Source organism: Gorilla gorilla, chromosome 1 (assembly GCF_029281585.2).
Source record: "Gorilla gorilla gorilla isolate KB3781 chromosome 1, NHGRI_mGorGor1-v2.1_pri, whole genome shotgun sequence".
NCBI classification, from domain to species: Eukaryota; Metazoa; Chordata; class Mammalia; order Primates; family Hominidae; genus Gorilla; species Gorilla gorilla.
This window is the reverse complement of record NC_073224.2, coordinates 101,511,855-101,530,280: the sequence shown is the minus strand read 5'-3', so window position 1 is coordinate 101,530,280 and position 18,426 is coordinate 101,511,855. Positions and strand designations below refer to the sequence as shown.

At 51.1% G+C, this 18,426-nt stretch overlaps 1 protein-coding gene across 1 annotated transcript; it reads right to left on the bottom strand.

Annotated features, from left to right (window-relative positions):
- Positions 1-101: 101 nt before the first annotated feature.
- On the bottom strand, positions 102-11,291 carry PKLR (pyruvate kinase L/R). The gene is made up of 11 exons (XM_004026915.4): positions 11,270-11,291; positions 10,487-10,669; positions 5,907-5,998; positions 5,679-5,810; positions 5,358-5,544; positions 4,724-4,994; positions 4,477-4,627; positions 3,680-3,832; positions 3,419-3,585; positions 1,994-2,175; positions 102-939 (listed from the first exon to the last, which is right to left on the bottom strand). Exons 1-11 carry the CDS (start codon positions 11,274-11,276, stop codon positions 833-835), a joined length of 1,632 nt encoding a protein of 543 aa, XP_004026964.1. The 5' UTR covers positions 11,277-11,291; the 3' UTR covers positions 102-832.
- Between the last annotated feature and the right edge of the window lie 7,135 nt (positions 11,292-18,426).

Sequence of the window (18,426 nt, the reverse complement as noted above, 5' to 3'; positions counted from 1 at the left end):
TAAGTCTCCTTTCCTTCTGGGTGGGGAGTTCTGGGGTTCTTGGTGTGTGGGAGAAGTTTTATAATTGCTTCCAAACAGCTGGGTTTAAATATAAAATAGACACACTCATTTTTGGCTGTTGGTTTGTGTGTGGGAACAAAGTGAGTGGGAAGGAATTTCTGGGTGCAGAAGGAAGCAGCCGGGGATTTGACCAAGCAGGGTATCAGGCAGGCATGAGAGCAGCCAGGACAGTGGTCTACAAGCCCAGCACAGAGGTTGTGAAGACAGTGACAAAATCAGCTGCCCAGCCCTCACTTCTCCCCAGCATCCATCCCACCCAGTTTTCCCAAAAGCGTGGACTTTCATGTAACTGTTAGTCACCATGAAGGGGTAGCCTGCCCTGGCACAAGATGCCCAGATTATCATGAGGGCTACATATGAGAATGGGAGACTGTGGACAAGATTGCCCTGTCTCCCCTCTCCCCCACCCCAAGGGATGGGATGCCTGGGGTTATGGAATTAACCAGCCAAACTGGGATTAAAGACTCAAGGCATCTTAGGGCCTGCTGAGCAGATTGGATGCAAGGAATGTACAATTGGTGCTGTTGGGTGGCCAGTGCATAATTGGACACAGGCTTTCAGGACCTGTGTGAAATGGAGATGGGGAAGGGGCAACCTCGAATGGGGCTAGATGACAGTTATAGTCTCAGATAGGCCTCAGGTAGGGAGGGTCAGGAATAGAGAAGAGAGGACTTAAAGGTGGGGCTTTGGAGGGGTGTGGGCTGGAGAACGTAGACTGGGGAGGAAGGGATGGGGTACAGGGGTAGGCTGGGCCAGAGGAGGGAGGGGCGTCTCAGGATATGCTTAGCACCCGCATGATGTTGGTGTAGCCGGAGCCAGGTCGCCAGCCTGTCACCACAATCACCAGGTCTCCAACACGGAGGAAGCCACGGAGCTTTCCTGGGGGAGGGAAAGAAAACAAATCATTGGACAGGTGTGGTGGCTCACACCTGTAATCCCATCACTTTGGGAAGCCAAGGCAGGAGGATCACCTGAGGTCAGGAGTTCGAGACCAGCCTGGCCAACGTGGTGAAACCTTGTCTCTACTAAAAATATAAAAATTAGCTGGGTGTGGTGGTGCATGCCTGTAATCCCAGCTACTCAGGAGGCTGAGGCAGGAGAACCGCTTGAACTCAGGAGGTAGAGGTTGCAGTGAGCCGAGATCACGCCACTGCACTCCAGCCTGCGTGACAGAGCAAGACTCCATCTCAAAATAATAATAATAATAATAATAATAAAAGAAGAAGAAAAGAAAGAAAATTAGTCATTGAGGGACCAGCCCAGCCCTGTAACGAGAACCAGCCACCACCTTTCACCACATCAAGGCCATCCTGTAGGGAATGAGGCAGTGAAGTATGTCCCACGGGTGGCATGCAGGGAATGTGACCACTGCAGTATATTAAAGGTGTAAGAGATGCCGGCACGGTGGCTGACGCCTGTAATCCCAGCACTCTGGGAGTCCGAGGCGGGCGGATCACGTGGTCAAGACATTGAGACCATCCTGGCCAACATGGTGAAACCCTGTCTCTACTAAAAATACAAAAATTATCCAGGCGTGGTGGCGCATGCCCATAGTCCCAGCTACTCAGGAGGCTGAGGTGGGAGAATCACTTGAACCCAGGAGGCAGAGGTTGCAGTGAGCCGAGATCGTACCCCTGCACTCCAGCCTGGCGACAGAGCAAGACTCTCTCTCAAAAAAAAAAAAAGGTGCAGGAGTATCCGTGGGCTAGGGCAGAGTGTGTTGCTAAGTAGCATGGCCGTCTGCCTGTGTGGCTATGCTGATGGAAGAGGTATTTGTGATATGCCAGACTGATATCTCAGTCTTAGTGACTCTCACAGGGAAAACCTGGGACCACAGGAGAGAGGTAAGGCCCTTTGAGTGGGTATGGGAAGCTGGGTTGGGGGGCTCCTGATACAAATGGTAGGAGTGGCGGGGAAGGTCTAGGTAGCTCACCACTTTCAATGCCAAATTGCACCCGGCGATCTACATCATCTGCCCAGATGGCTTCTGGAGGTTCACGGTAAAGCAAGGGGAAGACTCCTCGGCATAAGTGGACCTGGCGGGCAGCCTGGGCAGAGCGGGTGACAGCAATGACTGCTGCCCGAGGTCGGTACCGAGACAGAAGCTGGGCTGAGCTGGAGGAGGCAGAGAAGGTCAGCCCAGAACAGCAAGAGAGTGGTGAACGAGGAAAGGAGAATCTTTGTTCTAGTTCCAGGTGTCACTAACAAGCTGTGTGACCCTGGGTAAGTCATCATACTTCTCTGGGCCTTGGTGTTCTCACCTGTAAAATGAGTGTAAGAATGCCTGCCTCCCAGGCTGGGAGCGGTGGCTCATGCCTGTAATCCCAGCACTTTGGGAGGCCGAGATGGGAGAATTGTTTGAGCCCAGGAGCTGGAGACCAGCCTAGGCAACATAGTGAGACCCCATCTCTGCATTAAGGAAAAAAAAAAAAAAAAAAGAATGCCTGCCCTCCCTACCACACAAGAAAGATATGAGATAATACAGATATATCAAATGAGATAATAAGGAGAAATCTCTTTAAGAAATATAAAAGCTCGCCAGGCACAGTGACTCATGCCTATAATCCCAGCACTTTGGGAGGCCAAGGAGGGTGGATCACCTGAGGTCAGGAGTTTGAGACCAGCCTGGCTAACATGATGAAACCCTGTCTCTACTAAAAATACAAAAAATATGCCGGGCGTTGTGGCATGCGCCTGTAATCCCAGCTACTCGGAAGGCTGAGGCAGGAGAATCACTTGAACTTGGGAGGTGAAGGTTGTGGTGAGCTGAGATTGCACCATTTTACTCCAGCCTGAGCAACAGAGCGAGCTGCCGTTCTCAAAAGAAAAACAAAACAAAACAAACAAACAAAACCCAAGAGTATAAAACCCTTTTGAGAAAGTCCATTATGTGCTTAATTTACTATATAGATATTAAGTACTATCTAGTACTTAATATCTCCTGTTAATCCTGGCAACCCCGTGAAGAACAAATCATTACCTTGTCCTGTTCATGAGGAAAGAGAGCAGGCTAATAGAGCTACATTTCTGAGTAAAGACTTAAACTCAGACCTACTGGACCCTTCTGTAATATCTCAGTATTGGTAGGCTCTGTGGGCCGAATGGACTTGCCTCTGAGCCCCAGAAGCCCAAATGGCCTTGAAGCCAATGTGCCCAGTGATGCCGCTGTCCCCTTCCAGCCCCAAGGAGCTCACTGGCATTCTGTCTCTCCTGGCCTCCAGCTGTCATTGCTGCCTCTCCTCTTGTCTCAGGTGGACACTCTTCACCCCTGGTGACCAGACTAAACCCAAGCCTGGGGTCCGTCCCAGCCTACCCCTGACCCAAAGCTCCATCTGGACATTCCCAGTATCCCCCTCACCGGCCAGTTGTGGTCAGCACAATGATGGCAGCAGCACAGCACTTGAAGGCAGCCTCCACAGCACCAATGGCAGTGACCTCAGTGGGATCACGGCTTAGTGGCGCTGCCCGACGTAGCTCCTCAAACAGCTGCCGGTGGTACACTGCGGCCTCTGCCTCCCGGGCAATCTGCAGGTGCCAGAATGTTAGGCTGGGAAGGGGCACTGGGGTATGGAAGGGATTTGGTTCCCTGGCCCATTTGCTTTTCATTCTGAGCTCCTACCGCATGCTGCATCTTCACCGCTTCCACAGGGAAGTTGCCCTTGGCAGTCTCCCCTGACAGCATGATGCAGTCAGCCCCATCCAGCACAGCGTTGGCGACATCGCTTGTCTCTGCCCTCGTTGGCCGGGGCTTGGTAATCATGCTCTCCAGCATCTGGGGGACAGCGTGGATGTCAAAGTTGTAGGAGTCACACTGTGACTGGGGACCCTGCCCAAGCTACTTCTCTGACACCCACGCTCTCAGAGTGTCCCAAAATCCAGGGTCACAGTCACAACCCCTGAAAATAGGAGTCAAAGTATATTTAACTTTGTCGTTTGGTCACAACCCCTGAAAATAGGGGTCAAAGTATATTTAACTTTGTCATTTGAGGATCAAACACTTTTCAGCAAAATGTGCTATAAACCTACAGTGTGGGCTGGGTGCAGTGGCTCACACCTGTAATCCCAGCACTTTGGGAGGCCGAGGCGAGTAGATCACCTGAGGTCAGGAGTTCGAGACCAGTCTGGCCAACATGGTGAAACCCCGTCTCTACTAAAAATACAAAAAGTAGCCTGGCATGGCGGCAGTCACCTGTAATCCCCACTACTTGGGAGGCTGAGGCAGGAGAATTGTTTGAACCCAAGAGGCGGAGGTTGCAGTGAGCGGAGATTGCGCCACTGCACTCCAGCCTGGATGACAGAGTGAGACTCCGTCTCAAAAAACAAAACAAAACAAAATAAACCCCTACAGTGTGGGTATTCACCCACGGGAGTCCCTAAAACCCACAGAGTGCCGAACGTCAAGGCCTCACTCCAGACCTGTGTGGCACAGACAACAGGCTTGCCCGCCAAGTTGCAGCGCCCAATCATCATCTTCTGAGCCAGGAAAACCTTCTCTGCTGGGATCTCGATGCCTAGGTCCCCCCGTGCCACCATGATGCCGTCGCTCACCTCCAGGATTTCATCAAACCTGAGAGGTTGGGAGAATCAAGGCAGAGGCAGGCAGGAGAAGAAAGGTGATGGGGAATAGCGACAGGGCCGAAGGGGAACAGAGCCCAAGCCTCACCTCTTCACGCCTTCGTGGTTCTCAATTTTGCTGATGATCTTGATGCCGTGTCCTTCCGGACCCAGAGCAGCCCTGACGGCAGCCACGTCGCTGGCTTTCCGCACAAAGGAGGCAAAGACGATGTCCACCCCATGCTCCACCCCGAAGCGCAGGTCTCGGACGTCCTGCTCGGACAGCCCGGGCAAGTCCACCTGGGCCCCTGGCAAGTTCACGCCCTTCCGGCTGCCCAGGACGCCGCCGTTCTCCACTTGGGTCACCAGTCCCTCTGGGCCTGCGGACGTGGAGAGAGCCAGCTGCGGTCAGGGGTGAGGACGGGGCACAGTTGCAGCAGAGAGGACACTGGGGCTTGGACCCGCAAGAGGTCAGGAACCATGTCCTCCTCGTCTCTCCGCCCTTGTTCTGGGCTTCGCCGGGAAGAGGCACAGATGGACGTCCGTGGAAGAAAGGACCCACCCATAGTCCAGCCCAAACCCAGGGTGAGCGCAGAGTCTACACGCTGGGGACTCCTGGGACGGGCTGGCAAAAACGCGTGGCCAGGGGAAGGTGTGATCGGTCTGAGGGCTGATGGGGGAGCCAAGGAGAAGGGAATGTGCCCAGCGCACGGATGTGGTCAGGGCGGGAGGCGCGTCCGCACCGATTTTCTGGACCACTAGGGAGATGAGCCCGTCGTCAATGTAGATGCGGCCCCCCACCGGCACGACCCGGACAATATTGGGGTAGTCCACCCACACGGTGTTCGCGTTCCCCCGCGTCCGGAACGCGGGGTCCACAGTCACCAGCACCTGGGAGCCCTTCACCAGCTCCACTTCCGACTCTGGACCCTAAGGAGGGAGCCAGAGGAGATGTGAGTTCTGAGCCCCGGAGTCCGGGACCCGCCCCTGCCCACGCCTGGGCCCAGCCCTACGGGCGCCGCCTTTCCGGCCCTGGCCCGGCGAGTCCCAGCCCCACTGCTCACCCCCTGCAGGATCCCAGTGCGGATCTCCGGTCCCTTGGTGTCCAGGGCGATGGCCACGGGCCGGTAGCTGAGTGGGGAAGCTGCAAAGCTCTCCACCGCCTCCCGGACGTTGGCGATGGACTCAGCATGGTACTGGGGGAGGGAGCGGAGCGAGGGTTTCAGGAGAAGGTGGCCAGGACCTCGAGGCATCCTCCTGCCCCACCCACTGCCCGGCGGCCCGTCCCGCACCTCGTGGGAGCCGTGGGAGAAGTTGAGTCGCGCAATGTTCATCCCGGCCTTGATCATCTCCTTGAGGCGCTCCACGGAGCGAGATGCTGGCCCTAGAACCAGAGATTCACGTTCAGACAACGTTCCCCAAGAACATGAGAGGCAACCAAACCCAACCCATTACCATTCTCAGAACGCCTCACGCCACAGGCGTCCTGTTACCTGACCTTTACTCCCTGATGCAACCCCTGCCCACAGATCACAGACTCCCCTTCCCTCTCTAGCCAACATCCATCCCCTTGGGGAGGCAGCAGTGTGGAAATCGGAGGGGAGTGCCTTCCGCCAGGCCTGAGGTCACTGTATGGGCATGTATGGGCACTGTATGGGCATGGGTATGTAAGTGCTGCTTGCCCGGCTACCCCAGGGTATGGGGTGTAGGGCAGGGGCTGGGAGCCAGGTGAGGGCGTTTGGGTGCGGGCTTTTAGAGCTAGGAGGCCTCATGGACTGAGGAGAGCTGAGTTCTATCCCATGCCTGCACTGCTATGGGGCAGCTGCTAGCTGAGAGCAGGTTGGCTCATTCTTCGGTCCCTATCTGTCTTTCCACTTGTGCACTAGGTCTCCTCCTTCTCACCTGCTCAAGGACATAAATTAAGCCATTCTGTGGTCCTCTGTGACACCCATGTTTTCCTTTTCTTTTTCTTTCTTTTTTTTTGAGACGGGGGGAGTTTCACTCTTGTGGCCCAGGCTGGAGTGCAGTGGCACCATCTCAGCTCACTGCAACCTCTGCCTCCCCAGTTCAAGTGATTATCCTGCTTCAGCCTCCTGAGTAGCTGGGATTACAGGTGTGCACCACCACGCCTGGCTAATTTTTTTGTATTTTTAGTAGAGAAGGGGTTTCGCCATGCTGGCCAGGTTGGTCTTGAACTCTTGACCTCAGGTGATCCATCCACCTCACCCTCCCAAAATGCTGGGATTACAGGTGTGAGTCACCGTGCCCAGCCATGTTTTCCTTTTTTACTGGATCATCCCCATCAGCAGGTAAACCTACTGTTATTTCTTTCATCATTAAAAAAAAATTCTCTTAATCCCCTGGTTTCCCCTCAGTCCCAGTTTTCGCTCTCACTTGCAGCAAAACTCATTGCAAGAGTTATCTGTACTTGCTGCCTCTAGTTCCCCTCCCCCATTCTCCCTTGAACTCACCCCACTCAGGCGTTGGCCTCCATCTCTCCACTGCATCTGTTCTTGTCAAGGTCACCAAGAACCTCTGTGTTTTTGCTCAATGTAATGCTCAATGCTCAGTCCTCCTCTATTGGCCCATCAGCAGCCTGAACATACACCCTTCTTTGACACACTGTCTTCACCTGACCTCCAGGGCTGCACCCTCTCTTGGTTGACTCCTACCTCACTAGCTGCTCTTTCCCAGTCTCCTTTCCTTGTACCTCCCCTTAACGTTAGATACCCTGTTCTCTTCTCTGTCATTTCACCTACACTCCTTTGGTGATCTCAACTAGTCTCATGGCTTGAGATACCATCTATATGTAGCCAACTCCCAAATGTCTCTCCAATCCAGACCTTTCTCCCAAACCCAGAGTTGTGTACCTGACTGCCCCCTCTATCACATTTGGATGGCTAATAAGCATCTCAGACTCAACATGTCCCAAGCAAACTTCTGCTCTCCCCCCAACCCCTTCCACCGCAGTCTTTCCTGCTCAGTGGCTAATGCATTGTTCCAGTTCCTTATGGCAAAAACCTCAGAGTCACCTGTCACCTTTGACTCCTTTCTTTCTCGCCCACACTCCATACCCCATATCCGATCAATCAGCAAATCCTGTCAGCTCTACCTGCAAAATACATTCAGAATCTGACCACTTCTCACCACCTCACTGCCGCCAACTGGTCTGAGCCAGAAATACTGCAGGGGCACCCTTCCCCCCACCCCCCGTCTATTTTCAGTACAGCAGCAGCGGAGGGGAGGTTCTATTAAAACATAAATAAGAGCTTGTCATTCCCCTGCTCAAAACCCTGCAGCAGTTTCTCATTTCACTCGGAGGAAAACGCAACTCAAATTCTAAAAATGGCCTACAAAGCCGCACCTGATCTTCCTGTCCACACACAGTCTCTTCATGTCTGCCGCTCTTCCCCCTTGATGGTTTCTAGCTCTTCTAACCTTCTTGACTTAGGCCTTGGCACTGACTGATCCTTCTTCCTGGAATTCTCTTCCCCCAGGTCTCTGCATGGCTAATTCTCTCATCTCTTTCAAGTCTTCCCTTAGGTCTCATTTACTCAATAATGGGTACCTGACCTCCCTATTTAGGGCTGCAACCTGTCTTCACCCTTGTACTCCTGATGCCCTTACCACACTTGATTTCTTTCCCCATAGAACTTAAAACTTTCACTTTTTCTTTCTTTTCTTTTCTTTTCTTTTTTTTTTTAGACGGAATCTCGCTCTGTCACCAGGCTGGAGGACAGAGGTGCGATCTCTGCTCCCTGCCTTCCAGTTCAAGTGATTCTCCTGCCTCAGCCTTCCGAGTAGCTGGGACTACAGGCATGTGCCACCACGCCCAGCTAATTTTTGTATTTTTATTAGAGACGGGGTTTCACCATGTTGGCCAGGATGGTCTCGATCTCTTGACCTCGTGATCAGTCTGCCTCGGCCTCCCAAAGTGCTGGGATTACAGGCATGAAACACCATGCCCGGCCTTTTTTTTTTTTTTTTTTTTGAGACGCAGTTTCGCTCTTGTTGCCCAGGCTGGGGTGCAATGGCACGATCTCGGCTCACCGCAACCTCCGCCTCCCAGGTTCAAGCAATTCTCCTGCCTTAGCCTCCTGAGTAGCTGGGATTACAGGCATGCACCATCATGCCTGGATAATTTTTTGTATTTTTAGTAGAGATGGGGTTTCTCCATGTTGAGGCTGGTCTCGAACTCCTGACCTCAGGTGATCCGCCCGCCTTGGCCTCCCAAAGTGCTGGGATTACAGGCGTGAGCCACCGCGCCCAGCTTTTTTTTTTTTTTTTTTAAACAAACAAACAAACAGAGTTTCGCTCTTGTTGCCCAAACTGGAGTGCAATGGCGTGATCTTGGCTCACTGCAATCTCTGTCTCCCGGGTTCAAGCGATTCCCCTGCCTCAGCCTCCCGAGTAGCTGGGATTATAGGCACATGCCACCATGCCTGGCTAATTTTTTGTATTTTTAGTAGAAACAGAGTTTCACCACATTAGCCAGGCTGGTCTCGGACCCCTGACCTCAGGTGATCCACCTGCCTCAGCCTCCCAAAGTGCTGGGATTATAGGCATGAGCCACCACGCCCGGCCAACTTTCACTCTTTCTTTCTTTCTCTTTCTTTCTCCTTCCTTCCTTCCTTTCTTTCTTTCTTTCTTTCTTTCTTTCTTTCTTTCTTTCTCTTTCTTTCTTTCTTTCTTTCTTGCCTGCTTGCTTTCTTTCCTTCCTTCCTTCCCTCCCTCCCTCTCTCCTTCCTTCCTTCCTTCCTTCTTTCTCTTTCTTTCTTTCTTTCCTTCTTTCTTTCTTTGTTTGTTTGTTTCTTTCTTTCTTTTTCTTTCTTTCTTTCTTTCTTGCCTGCTTGCTTTCTTTCCTTCCTTCCTTCCCTCCCTCCCTCTCTCCTTCCTTCCTTCCTTCCTTCTCTTTCTTTCTTTCCTTCCTTCCTTCTTTCTTTCTTTCTTTCTTTCTTTCTTTCTTTCTTTCTTTCTTTCTTTCTTTCTTTCTCTCTTTCTCTCTCGGGTCTCGTCTGTCACCTAGGCTGGAGTACAGTGGCTCGATCATGACTCACTGCAGCCGTGACCTCCTGGGCTTAAGTGATCCTCCTGCCTCAGCCTCATGAGTAGCTGGGACTACAGGCATGCACCACCACACTCAACTAATTTTTGTATTTTTTGTAGAGATGGGTTTTGCCATTTACCCAGACTGGTCTCAAACTCCTGGGCTCAAGCGATCTGCCAACCTTGGCCTCCTAAAGTGCTGGGATTACAGGCATGAGCCACTGAGCCCAGCCCACTTTTTTTTTTTTTTGTGAGATGGAGTTTTTCTCTTGTTGCCCAGGCTGGAATGCAATGGTGTGATCTCGGCTCACCACAATCTCCGCCTCCTGGGTTCAAGCGATTCTCCTGCCTCAGCCTCCTGAGTAGCTGGGATTGCAGGCACGCACCACCATGCCCGGCTAATTTTGTATTTTTAGTAGAGACGGGGTTTCTCCATATTGGTCAGGCTAGTCTCGAACTCCTGACCTCAGGTGATCTGCCCACCTTGGCCTCCCAAAATGCTGCGATTACAGGCATGAGCCACCATGCCTGGCCTCACTTTCTAACGGAATAAATAATTTACTTATTTTAAATAATTTATTGTGCTTACTATTTATTGTCACACTCAGCTAGACTGTCAGCTCCCCAAGGGTAGGGATTTTTGTCTGTTTTTTTCACTGATCTACTCCCAGGGCCCAAAATCTTGTCTACTATATGCTCAACAAATTTTTGTTGAATGAATGACTGTGTCAAACATGGAGAAGTCTCAAAGGAGACAAAAGATGAAGAAGCACCTCAAGAAATACCAATAGGCCCTGTGTGGCTGCAGGGGGATGGGAGTGCTTACCGATGGTGGCAATGATGCTGGTACTGCGAGCAGCCACGGGCTCGGAATCAATGTCTAGTAGGCAGAGGTGTTCCAGGAAGGTGTCTGCCATAGCAGCTGGCAGCTGCTGCTGCTGGAAGAAGGCAGTGCCCAGCTCCTGGGTCAGTTGGGCCACACTGGCCCGCCGCAGATACCCCGCTGGCCCTGTGGTAGAAGGGGGCTCAGGGACTGCATGTCACCTGCCCTTCCTCCCCATGCCTTCGTCTCTCAGCATACCCTCTATTCCTTCCCTTCTTATGAGCTGGGCATCATGCATATATTATTTTATTATGTCACAAGGATCCTATAAAGCAGGTACTGTTAAATGTTCTATAATTATCCAATTTTATGGATAAAGAAACAGAGGCTGAGAAAGATGAAATAAATGGTCCAATATTATACAGCTTCTAAGTATGGATCAGCTAGGATTTAAATCTAGGTCTGACTAACTCTAGCCCAAGTTCTTGACCACTCAGTTATACTGACCCCGCACAACCCAGGACCCCCCGACCTGCAGCTACTGATGACCCTCAACCGCACCACCCCTTGATGTCTAGTCCCCAGCAGCCTCACCCTATGCAGACCCAGAATCACCCAGTTCCTGCTCCGAAGGTCTCTGTTTTCTCCCTTCCAACCCCTGGCTACTGGCTGGCTTCCCCACCCCATCCTCTGAGTCTCCCCAGGCTTCTCAAAGCTGCTACAGACACAGAGGTCCCTGTAGCTTGACCCAGCACAGTTCAGAGGAGCTCCCGATTCCAGCCACACCTTCCATGCCACTGCACACCTCTCTGGGTCTCCCTCTCTGTGGGTCTGCTCCACACTGTTGGGTTGTCAGAGGCGTGAGGCCCAGCTGGGCTGGGGATCAGTTCTGCAGACTGGTTAAAGTGTCACCAGTGTCTCCTGTTCCATTGGAAGCCCTGTATGCCAGGGGCCAGAGTCCAGGAACCACGGGAGTGCCCTGTGGCTTACATACTTTGGCTCTGGCCTGCCTATAGGGCCTGGAAAAGACCCAGGCCAGGGTCCATAATTTAACAGACGGGAGGCTCTGAAGAACGTATGTTCCTCTCCAAAACCCACCTAGCCAGTGGCTGATGTGGATCACTTATACCCTCCACCCTGGCTCCTAGTTTTCACCCTCATTTTCCTCCTATGTTCCATGGCTTCTGTCTCCCCTTCTTACCTCCTGGAGCCCCAATCAGGATGGACTTTGCTAAGTCTCTTTGGGACTTAGAGACCCATGACCGAAGCTGCAGGGATGATATGTTCTCCTGGATCGACATGCTTTCAGTGTGGGCCTGGGGCTGCGGGACCATGGAATGAGAGGGAGAGGATGACAAAACTGCTGGTCTTATCTAAGGGAGACAGAGAAGAGAAAAGGGGCACACCCAGTAGGCCACCCTGTCCCCACAGAGTCCCTCCCCCAGAACTGCCTGCCCTCTGCCCTCATCTCCTGGCATTTCCTCTCATCCATTTTTCCTGATAAATTTTCAATCCGTTCATACTATCTGGTCATCCACATGAATAGATATTTTTTTTTTGGCCAGTCATATGGCCCCATTTTCTTTGTACTTTACTGAAGTTAGCCCTAGTGAATCCAGGGAGCAGGGGCTGTAGGGTGGGGCTGGAGCCTGAAGAAAGACAAAAGGGATCACTGTGATAACATGGTGGGGGGAGGGTTACCCAGTTCTGACCACTTTTTTTCTCTGTCTCAACCAAGTAATGCAGAGTGCCTTCACCACTCTGTAACCTGGCCAGCTGCATGTTTTCTCCTACATGTTTGAACCCAAGATGGTACCTTGAACATTCTCAGACACTGATAAACTTGATTAGGTTGTTGCTGGAAACACTGAAAGATCGACTATTTTGCTAAACTTATAGACTCCTACCCCCAGGGAAATTTTCTTTCCTCCCTCCCTTCCTTCCTTTTTTCTTTTTCTTTTTGCTCTTTTTTTCTTTTTTTTTTTTTCACAGTCTCACTCTGTCGCCCAGGCTGGAGTGCAGTGGCGCAATCTCAGTTCATTGCAACCTCTGCGATCCTCCTGCCTCAGCCTACCGAGTAGCTGGGATTACAGACGTGCACCACCACACCCAGCTAATTTTGTTTTTCTTTTTTCTTTTCTTTTCTTTTCTTTTTTTTTTTTTGAGACTGAGTCTGACTCTGTTGCCCAGGTTGGAGTGCAGTGGCGCGATCTTGGCTCACTGCAACTTCTGCCTCCTGGGTTCAAGCGATTATCCTGTCTCAGCCTCCTGAGTAGCTGGGATTACAGGCATGCACCAGCACGCCTGGCTAATTTTTGTATTTTTAGTAGAGACAGGGGTTTCACCATGTTGGTCAGGCTGGTCTCGAACTCCTGACCTCAGGTGATCTGCCCGCCACGGCTTCCCAAAGTGCTGGGATTACAGGTGTGAGCCACTGTGCCCAGCCTAATTTTTGTATTTTTAGTAAAGACGGGGTTTCACCATGTTGTCCAGGCTGGTCTCCAACTCCTGGCCTCAAGTATCCACCAGTCTCGGCCTCTCAAACTGGTGGGATTACAGGTGTGAGCCATCATGCCCAGCCTTTCTTTCTTTCTTTTTTTTTTTAAAGGGTCTCACTCTGTCACCCTGGCTGGAGTGCACTCATGTGATCATGGCTCACTGTAGCCTTGACTTCCTGGGCTCCAACGATCCTCCCACCTCAGCCTCCCAAGTAGCCGGTACTACAGGTGTGCACCACCATGCCTGGCTACTTTTTACATTTTTATTTATTAAAAATATTTTTTCCTTTCTTTCCACAGGTGCTGACTTTTTATTTTTGTAGAGACTGGTGTCACTCTGTTGCCCAGGTTGGTCTTGAACACCTATGCTCAAGTGGTCCTCCTGCCTTGGTCTCCCAAAATGCCAGGATTACAAGTGTGAGCCATAGTACTGGCTTCAAATTTCTTAAACACTCCTATAAACACCATACCCCGAACCCCTCCTTGAGAACATACCTGGGTAGAACACCCTTTGTCCCATTGTCCACAGCAAGGATGTGCAGCAGCTGTTCTGTAGGTAAGTTCCCCTAATGTATGCTTTGGCCTGATTGCCCTGGCATTTAGTGCTTCATTCACTGGAATCCCAACCAGCCCCATCTTGGGATAGTTTGGGGCATCCTTTGTGAGTGCTGCCCTGATGCCACTTTTGGTGTGACACTAGCTGTGGGTTCAGCTGATACTAACTGGTGGGATTCTCTGGAAGGGCTTTGATAGCATCATCATCATCATAGTATTCATTAGTTACCATTTGCCCATTCCCCACTGTCCAATCTTTATCGAGCACCTATGCTGTATCAGGCCCTAAGGACACAGTAGTGAGCAAAACAGACAGGGCCTTTGCCCTCTGTGAGATTTACAGTATAGTGGGGAGACAGACTATCAACAAGTATCAGAGAAATAAATATGTAACTACAAACCTTGCAAGTGCTACTAAGTAGTGGATCAGGGTGCTGGAACACAGAAGCCAGTGGGAGAAGAGAGAGGGTGTATTTTATTTTATTTATTTATTTTTTTTGGAAGCGGAGTTTCACTCTTGTCACCTAGGCTGGAGTGCAGTGGCACGATCTTAGCTAACTGCCACCTCTGCCTCCTGGGTTCAAGCGATTCTCATGCCTCAGCTTCCTGAGTAGCTGGGATTACAGGTGCACGCCACCATGCCTGACCTAGAGGATATATTTTAGACAAGATGAGATGGTTGAGGAAGGCCTCTTTGAAGTGATTATTTTGAAGCTGAAATTTGAAGGATGAGAAGGAACCAGTGGGGGCAAATGGAGAAAGGGGTTTTCCATGGCGGCGGGGCGGGGGCAGAAATAATATATGCCAAGGCTCTGAGGAAGAAAAAGCTTGGTGCCAAGGAGACAAAGAGCTGCAATGAGGCTGCGTGCCTGGAGTGCAGGGTTGTGGCCCACAGTGAAGATAGGGGACCTGAGCAGGATCTTGTAATGTGGTGGGTTTACCCAGGGGATGGACATGATCCAACTGATGGTTTAGGTCCCTCCCGCTGCTGGGTAAAGAATAGATTGTAGCCGGGAGCGGTGGCTCACGCCTGTAATCCCAGCACTTTGGGAGGCCAAGGCAGGCGGATCACCTGAGGTCAGGAGTTTGAGACCAGCCTGGCTAACACGGTAAAACCTCGTCTCTACTAAAAACACAAAAAATTAGCCAGGTGTGGTGGTGCGTGCCTGTAATCCCAGCTACTTGGGAGTCTGAGGCAGAAGAATCACTTGAATCCGGGAGGCGGAGGTTGCAGTGAGCTGAGATCATGCCATTGCACACCAGCCTGGGCAACAAGAGCAAAACTGCGTCTCAAAAAAAAAAAAAAAAAAAAAAAAAAGAACAGATGGTAGGTACAGGCAGAACTACTGCGGGCTTAGGAAGAATCTAGGTGCTAGGTGATGGACTAGCATGTTGGCAGTGAAGACGAAGAGAGGGGGACGGCTTGGAGACGCATTTTGGAGAAGAGCCAGCAGAGTGGAATGGCAAAACAGCCGTGGAGAGGGCGGCTTCTAGTGTTGAGGAGTCTGGCTTGAGCAGTTGGGTAGATGGTAGCGCCACTAACTGAGACTACGGAAGAAATAGGTTTGAAGTAGGGGGAAATTCAAGCTTTCTGTTTTGACAGTCTAAATTTGAGAAGCCAGTTAATCATTAAAATCCATAGTCAGACAGTTGGAGCTGTTCATCAAGCACACTTCCTGTGTGCTGGAACAGCATTCGTGCCTCATGGACACCATCTCCTTTTATCATTGTGACAACCTAGAAAGAAGGTAGGATCAACAGGCTGTTTTACAGATGAGGGAACTGGGCCGTACCAAGGTGTGTTCCTTTTCCACTCTGCTGTGGGGCCAGGAGGCTGACGGCTTTGCACAGTGGCATCTGTAGGGTTTGAAGAGTGGCACCCATAGGAGATGAGATGGAGAGGGTGAGGTTGAGCATTTACCTCTCCAGTTGCCATTCTAGGGACCATTCTCTCCCTATCCCTTGGACCCTTACAGGGGTAACAAAGCCCACTGTTATTAGATCTGGGGTAATGCACTATCCCTTGTGGTTTACCAACACCCTGCCCATTCCTTTGTATAATCCTGTTATGAAACACCTTCAAATTATCCAATTTAAGAGAATTCTGTATTTCCTGAAGAAACCCTACCGAATACACTTGTCTGATGCTAAAAGTCTTGTCAGGAGTGGAGCTGGGATTCAGGCCCGGATAGTGGAGCTCCAGAGCCTGAGCTGTAACCACTAAGCTCCATGCCTGCCCCTTGGGACTGTTTCAGTGGATGGGAAGGGGAGAAGTCTCTGACTCTGGAGTTGGAAAAGAAAGAGAGAGATAGTAGAGAGGACTTCCTGAGGGAAATGAGCATGGGGCCTCATCTTTCTGTATATAGAAGACAGAACAAATAAAGAGAGACAAAATTTGTACCCACAGAGAATGTGGCAGACTTCAGGGACTGGGGATTCAGGCCTTGTGCTTGTGGTGTTGGCAGAGACATGGGACTTTAAGAATGGTCTGGCATTACTTTGTTTTTGATACAGGGCCTTCCTCTGTAGCCCAGGCTGGAATGCAGTATCATGATCTCTGCTCACTGCAGTCTCAATCTCCTGGGCTCAGGTGATCCTCCCACCTCAACGTCCCAAGGAGTTGGGACTACAGGCACGCACCACAATGCCCAGCTAATTTTTTTTTTTTTTTTGTATTTTCTGTAGAGATGGAGTTTCACCACGCTGTCCAGGCTGGTGCAGAACTTCTGGGCTCAAGTGATCTACCCACCTTCACCTCCCAAAGTACTGGGATTACAGGCATGAGCCACCACGCCCAGCTGTGGTCTGGCAACATTGAACTGACTCCAGAACGAGTTGGGAGGATAGGAATCCCAGATATCCCAGTCCCAAGGGATTAGCAGGAGGTGGGGGGCAGTTCTCCAAAGCAGCCCGTGTCCTGTCCAGCTAAGGGACAGACAATTTGACCTGAAATCAGGCCAGTTTCCTCAGCAGTCTGGCTGGCCCTGGTCCACAAGTGACCACATGAAGCATGGTCTGCACTTTGTCACAGGATCATCCCTGAGCACGAGGCCTGTGGGTGAGAAACAGAAGCCCAGCATCCAAACACAACACTCAGCTCTGTCAGTTAAGAGCCCTCCCTCCTGCCACAAACACACATGCTCCAACAGCCACACTCACACATGCACAGACACAAACGCAGGTGGCTTTTCATTCCACAGGCATGGACTGAACCCCCATATGGGCCGCGCCCCGACGCATGCCAGACTGGAGGAAGTGAGGCCACTAGGCCCAGGTCTCTGCTCAGTGTGGGGATGGAGACAGGAGCGAGGCCAGTCAGGTTTAATAAAGGAAGTCGGGGGGCGCTGACAGAACTGTGCTCAGCACACAGAGGGACACCAGGAGAGACAGAGCATTGTGAGTGAGGGCAGAAGGAGGTCAGGGCAGCTTCACAGACGAGGTGCCCCCTGGTGAGACACATATACACACGTAAACATACACAAAGCTCCCCACCATTCCACACACACACACAAATACGTACTCCACTCTAACACTCACACAGTATCCACACTCACACATGCAGATTTATGTATCTGGAATTGGTGGGTTCTTGGTCTCACTGACTTCAAGAATGAAGCCGCGGACCCTCGCAGTGAGTGTTACAGTTCTTAAAGGTGGCGTGTCCGGAGTTTGTTCCTTCTGATGTTCAGATGTGTTCGGAGTTTTTTCCTTCTGGTGGGTTCGTGGTCTCGCTGGCTCATGAGTGAAGCTGCAGACCTTTGCGGTGAGTGTTACAGCTGTTAAGGCCGCACATCTGGAGTTGTTCATTCCTCCTGGTTCATTCCTCCCGGAGCGATCTCGGTTCACCACAACCTCCGCCTCCCGGGTTCAAGCGGTTCTCCTGCCTCAGCTTCTCGAGTAGCTGGCACTACAGGTGTGCGCCACCATGCTGGGCTAATTTTGGATTTTTTAGTACAGACAGGGTTTCACTATGTTGGCCAGGCTGGTCTTGAACTCCTGACCTCGTGATCCACCCACCTTGGCCTCCCAAAATGCTGGGATTACAGGCGTGAGCCACTGCACCCAGCTGTGTTTTGTCCAATTCTTTGTTCAAGATGCCAAGAACCTGGACACCCTCCACCGGTGACAGTACCTTATATACACGGAATCATACAGTATCTGTCCTTTTGAGTCTGGCTTATTTCACTTAGCATAATTGTCAGAGGTGCGTGAACCAGAGCAACTCCATCTTGAATAGGGACTGGGCAGAATAAGGCTGAGACCTACTGGACTGCATTTCCAGTTGGTTTAGGCATTCTAAGTCACAGGATGAGATAGGAGATTGGCTCAAGATACAGGTCATAAAGACCTTGCTGATAAAACAGATTGCAGTAAAGAAACTGGCCAAAACCTACCAAAACCAAGATGGCAACTAGAGTGACCTCTGGTGGTCTTCAACGCTATACTCCTACCACATGCTGTGTCGACATCAGGGAGTTAACTCTATATGGTCTACAAAGCAGAGGCATGAATAATCCAACCCTTGTTTAGCTTATAATCAATAAATAACTGCCCGGGCCAAGTGGCTCGTACTTGTAATCCCAGCACTTTCAGAGATCAAGGTGGCTGGATCACTTGAGGTCAGGAGTTCGAGACCAGGCTGGCCAACCTGGAGAAACCCCCTCTCTACTAAAAACACAAAAATTATCTGGGCATGCTGGCAGGCACCTGTAATCCAGGAGAATCACTTGAACCCGGGAAGCGAGGTTGCAGCCTCCCGTGTAGCTGGAATTAAGGCGCAGACCAGCACACCTGGGTAATTTTTGTATTTTTAGTAGAGAAGGGGTTTTGCCATGTTGACCAGGCTTGTCTCAGATTCCTGACCTCAGGTGATCCGCCCAAAGTGCTGGA

What these genes read in the sequence shown, in the direction of transcription:
- PKLR (XM_004026915.4), bottom strand. An exon ending in CAGCATCATTGCCACCATCG is followed by an intron (nt 5,999 to 10,486) that starts GTAAGCACTCCC and finishes CTCTGGTTCTAG; the next exon opens with GGCCAGCATCTCGCTCCGTG. An exon ending in CGGTGAAGATGCAGCATGCG is followed by an intron (nt 3,586 to 3,679) that starts GTAGGAGCTCAG and finishes TGGCACCTGCAG; the next exon opens with ATTGCCCGGGAGGCAGAGGC.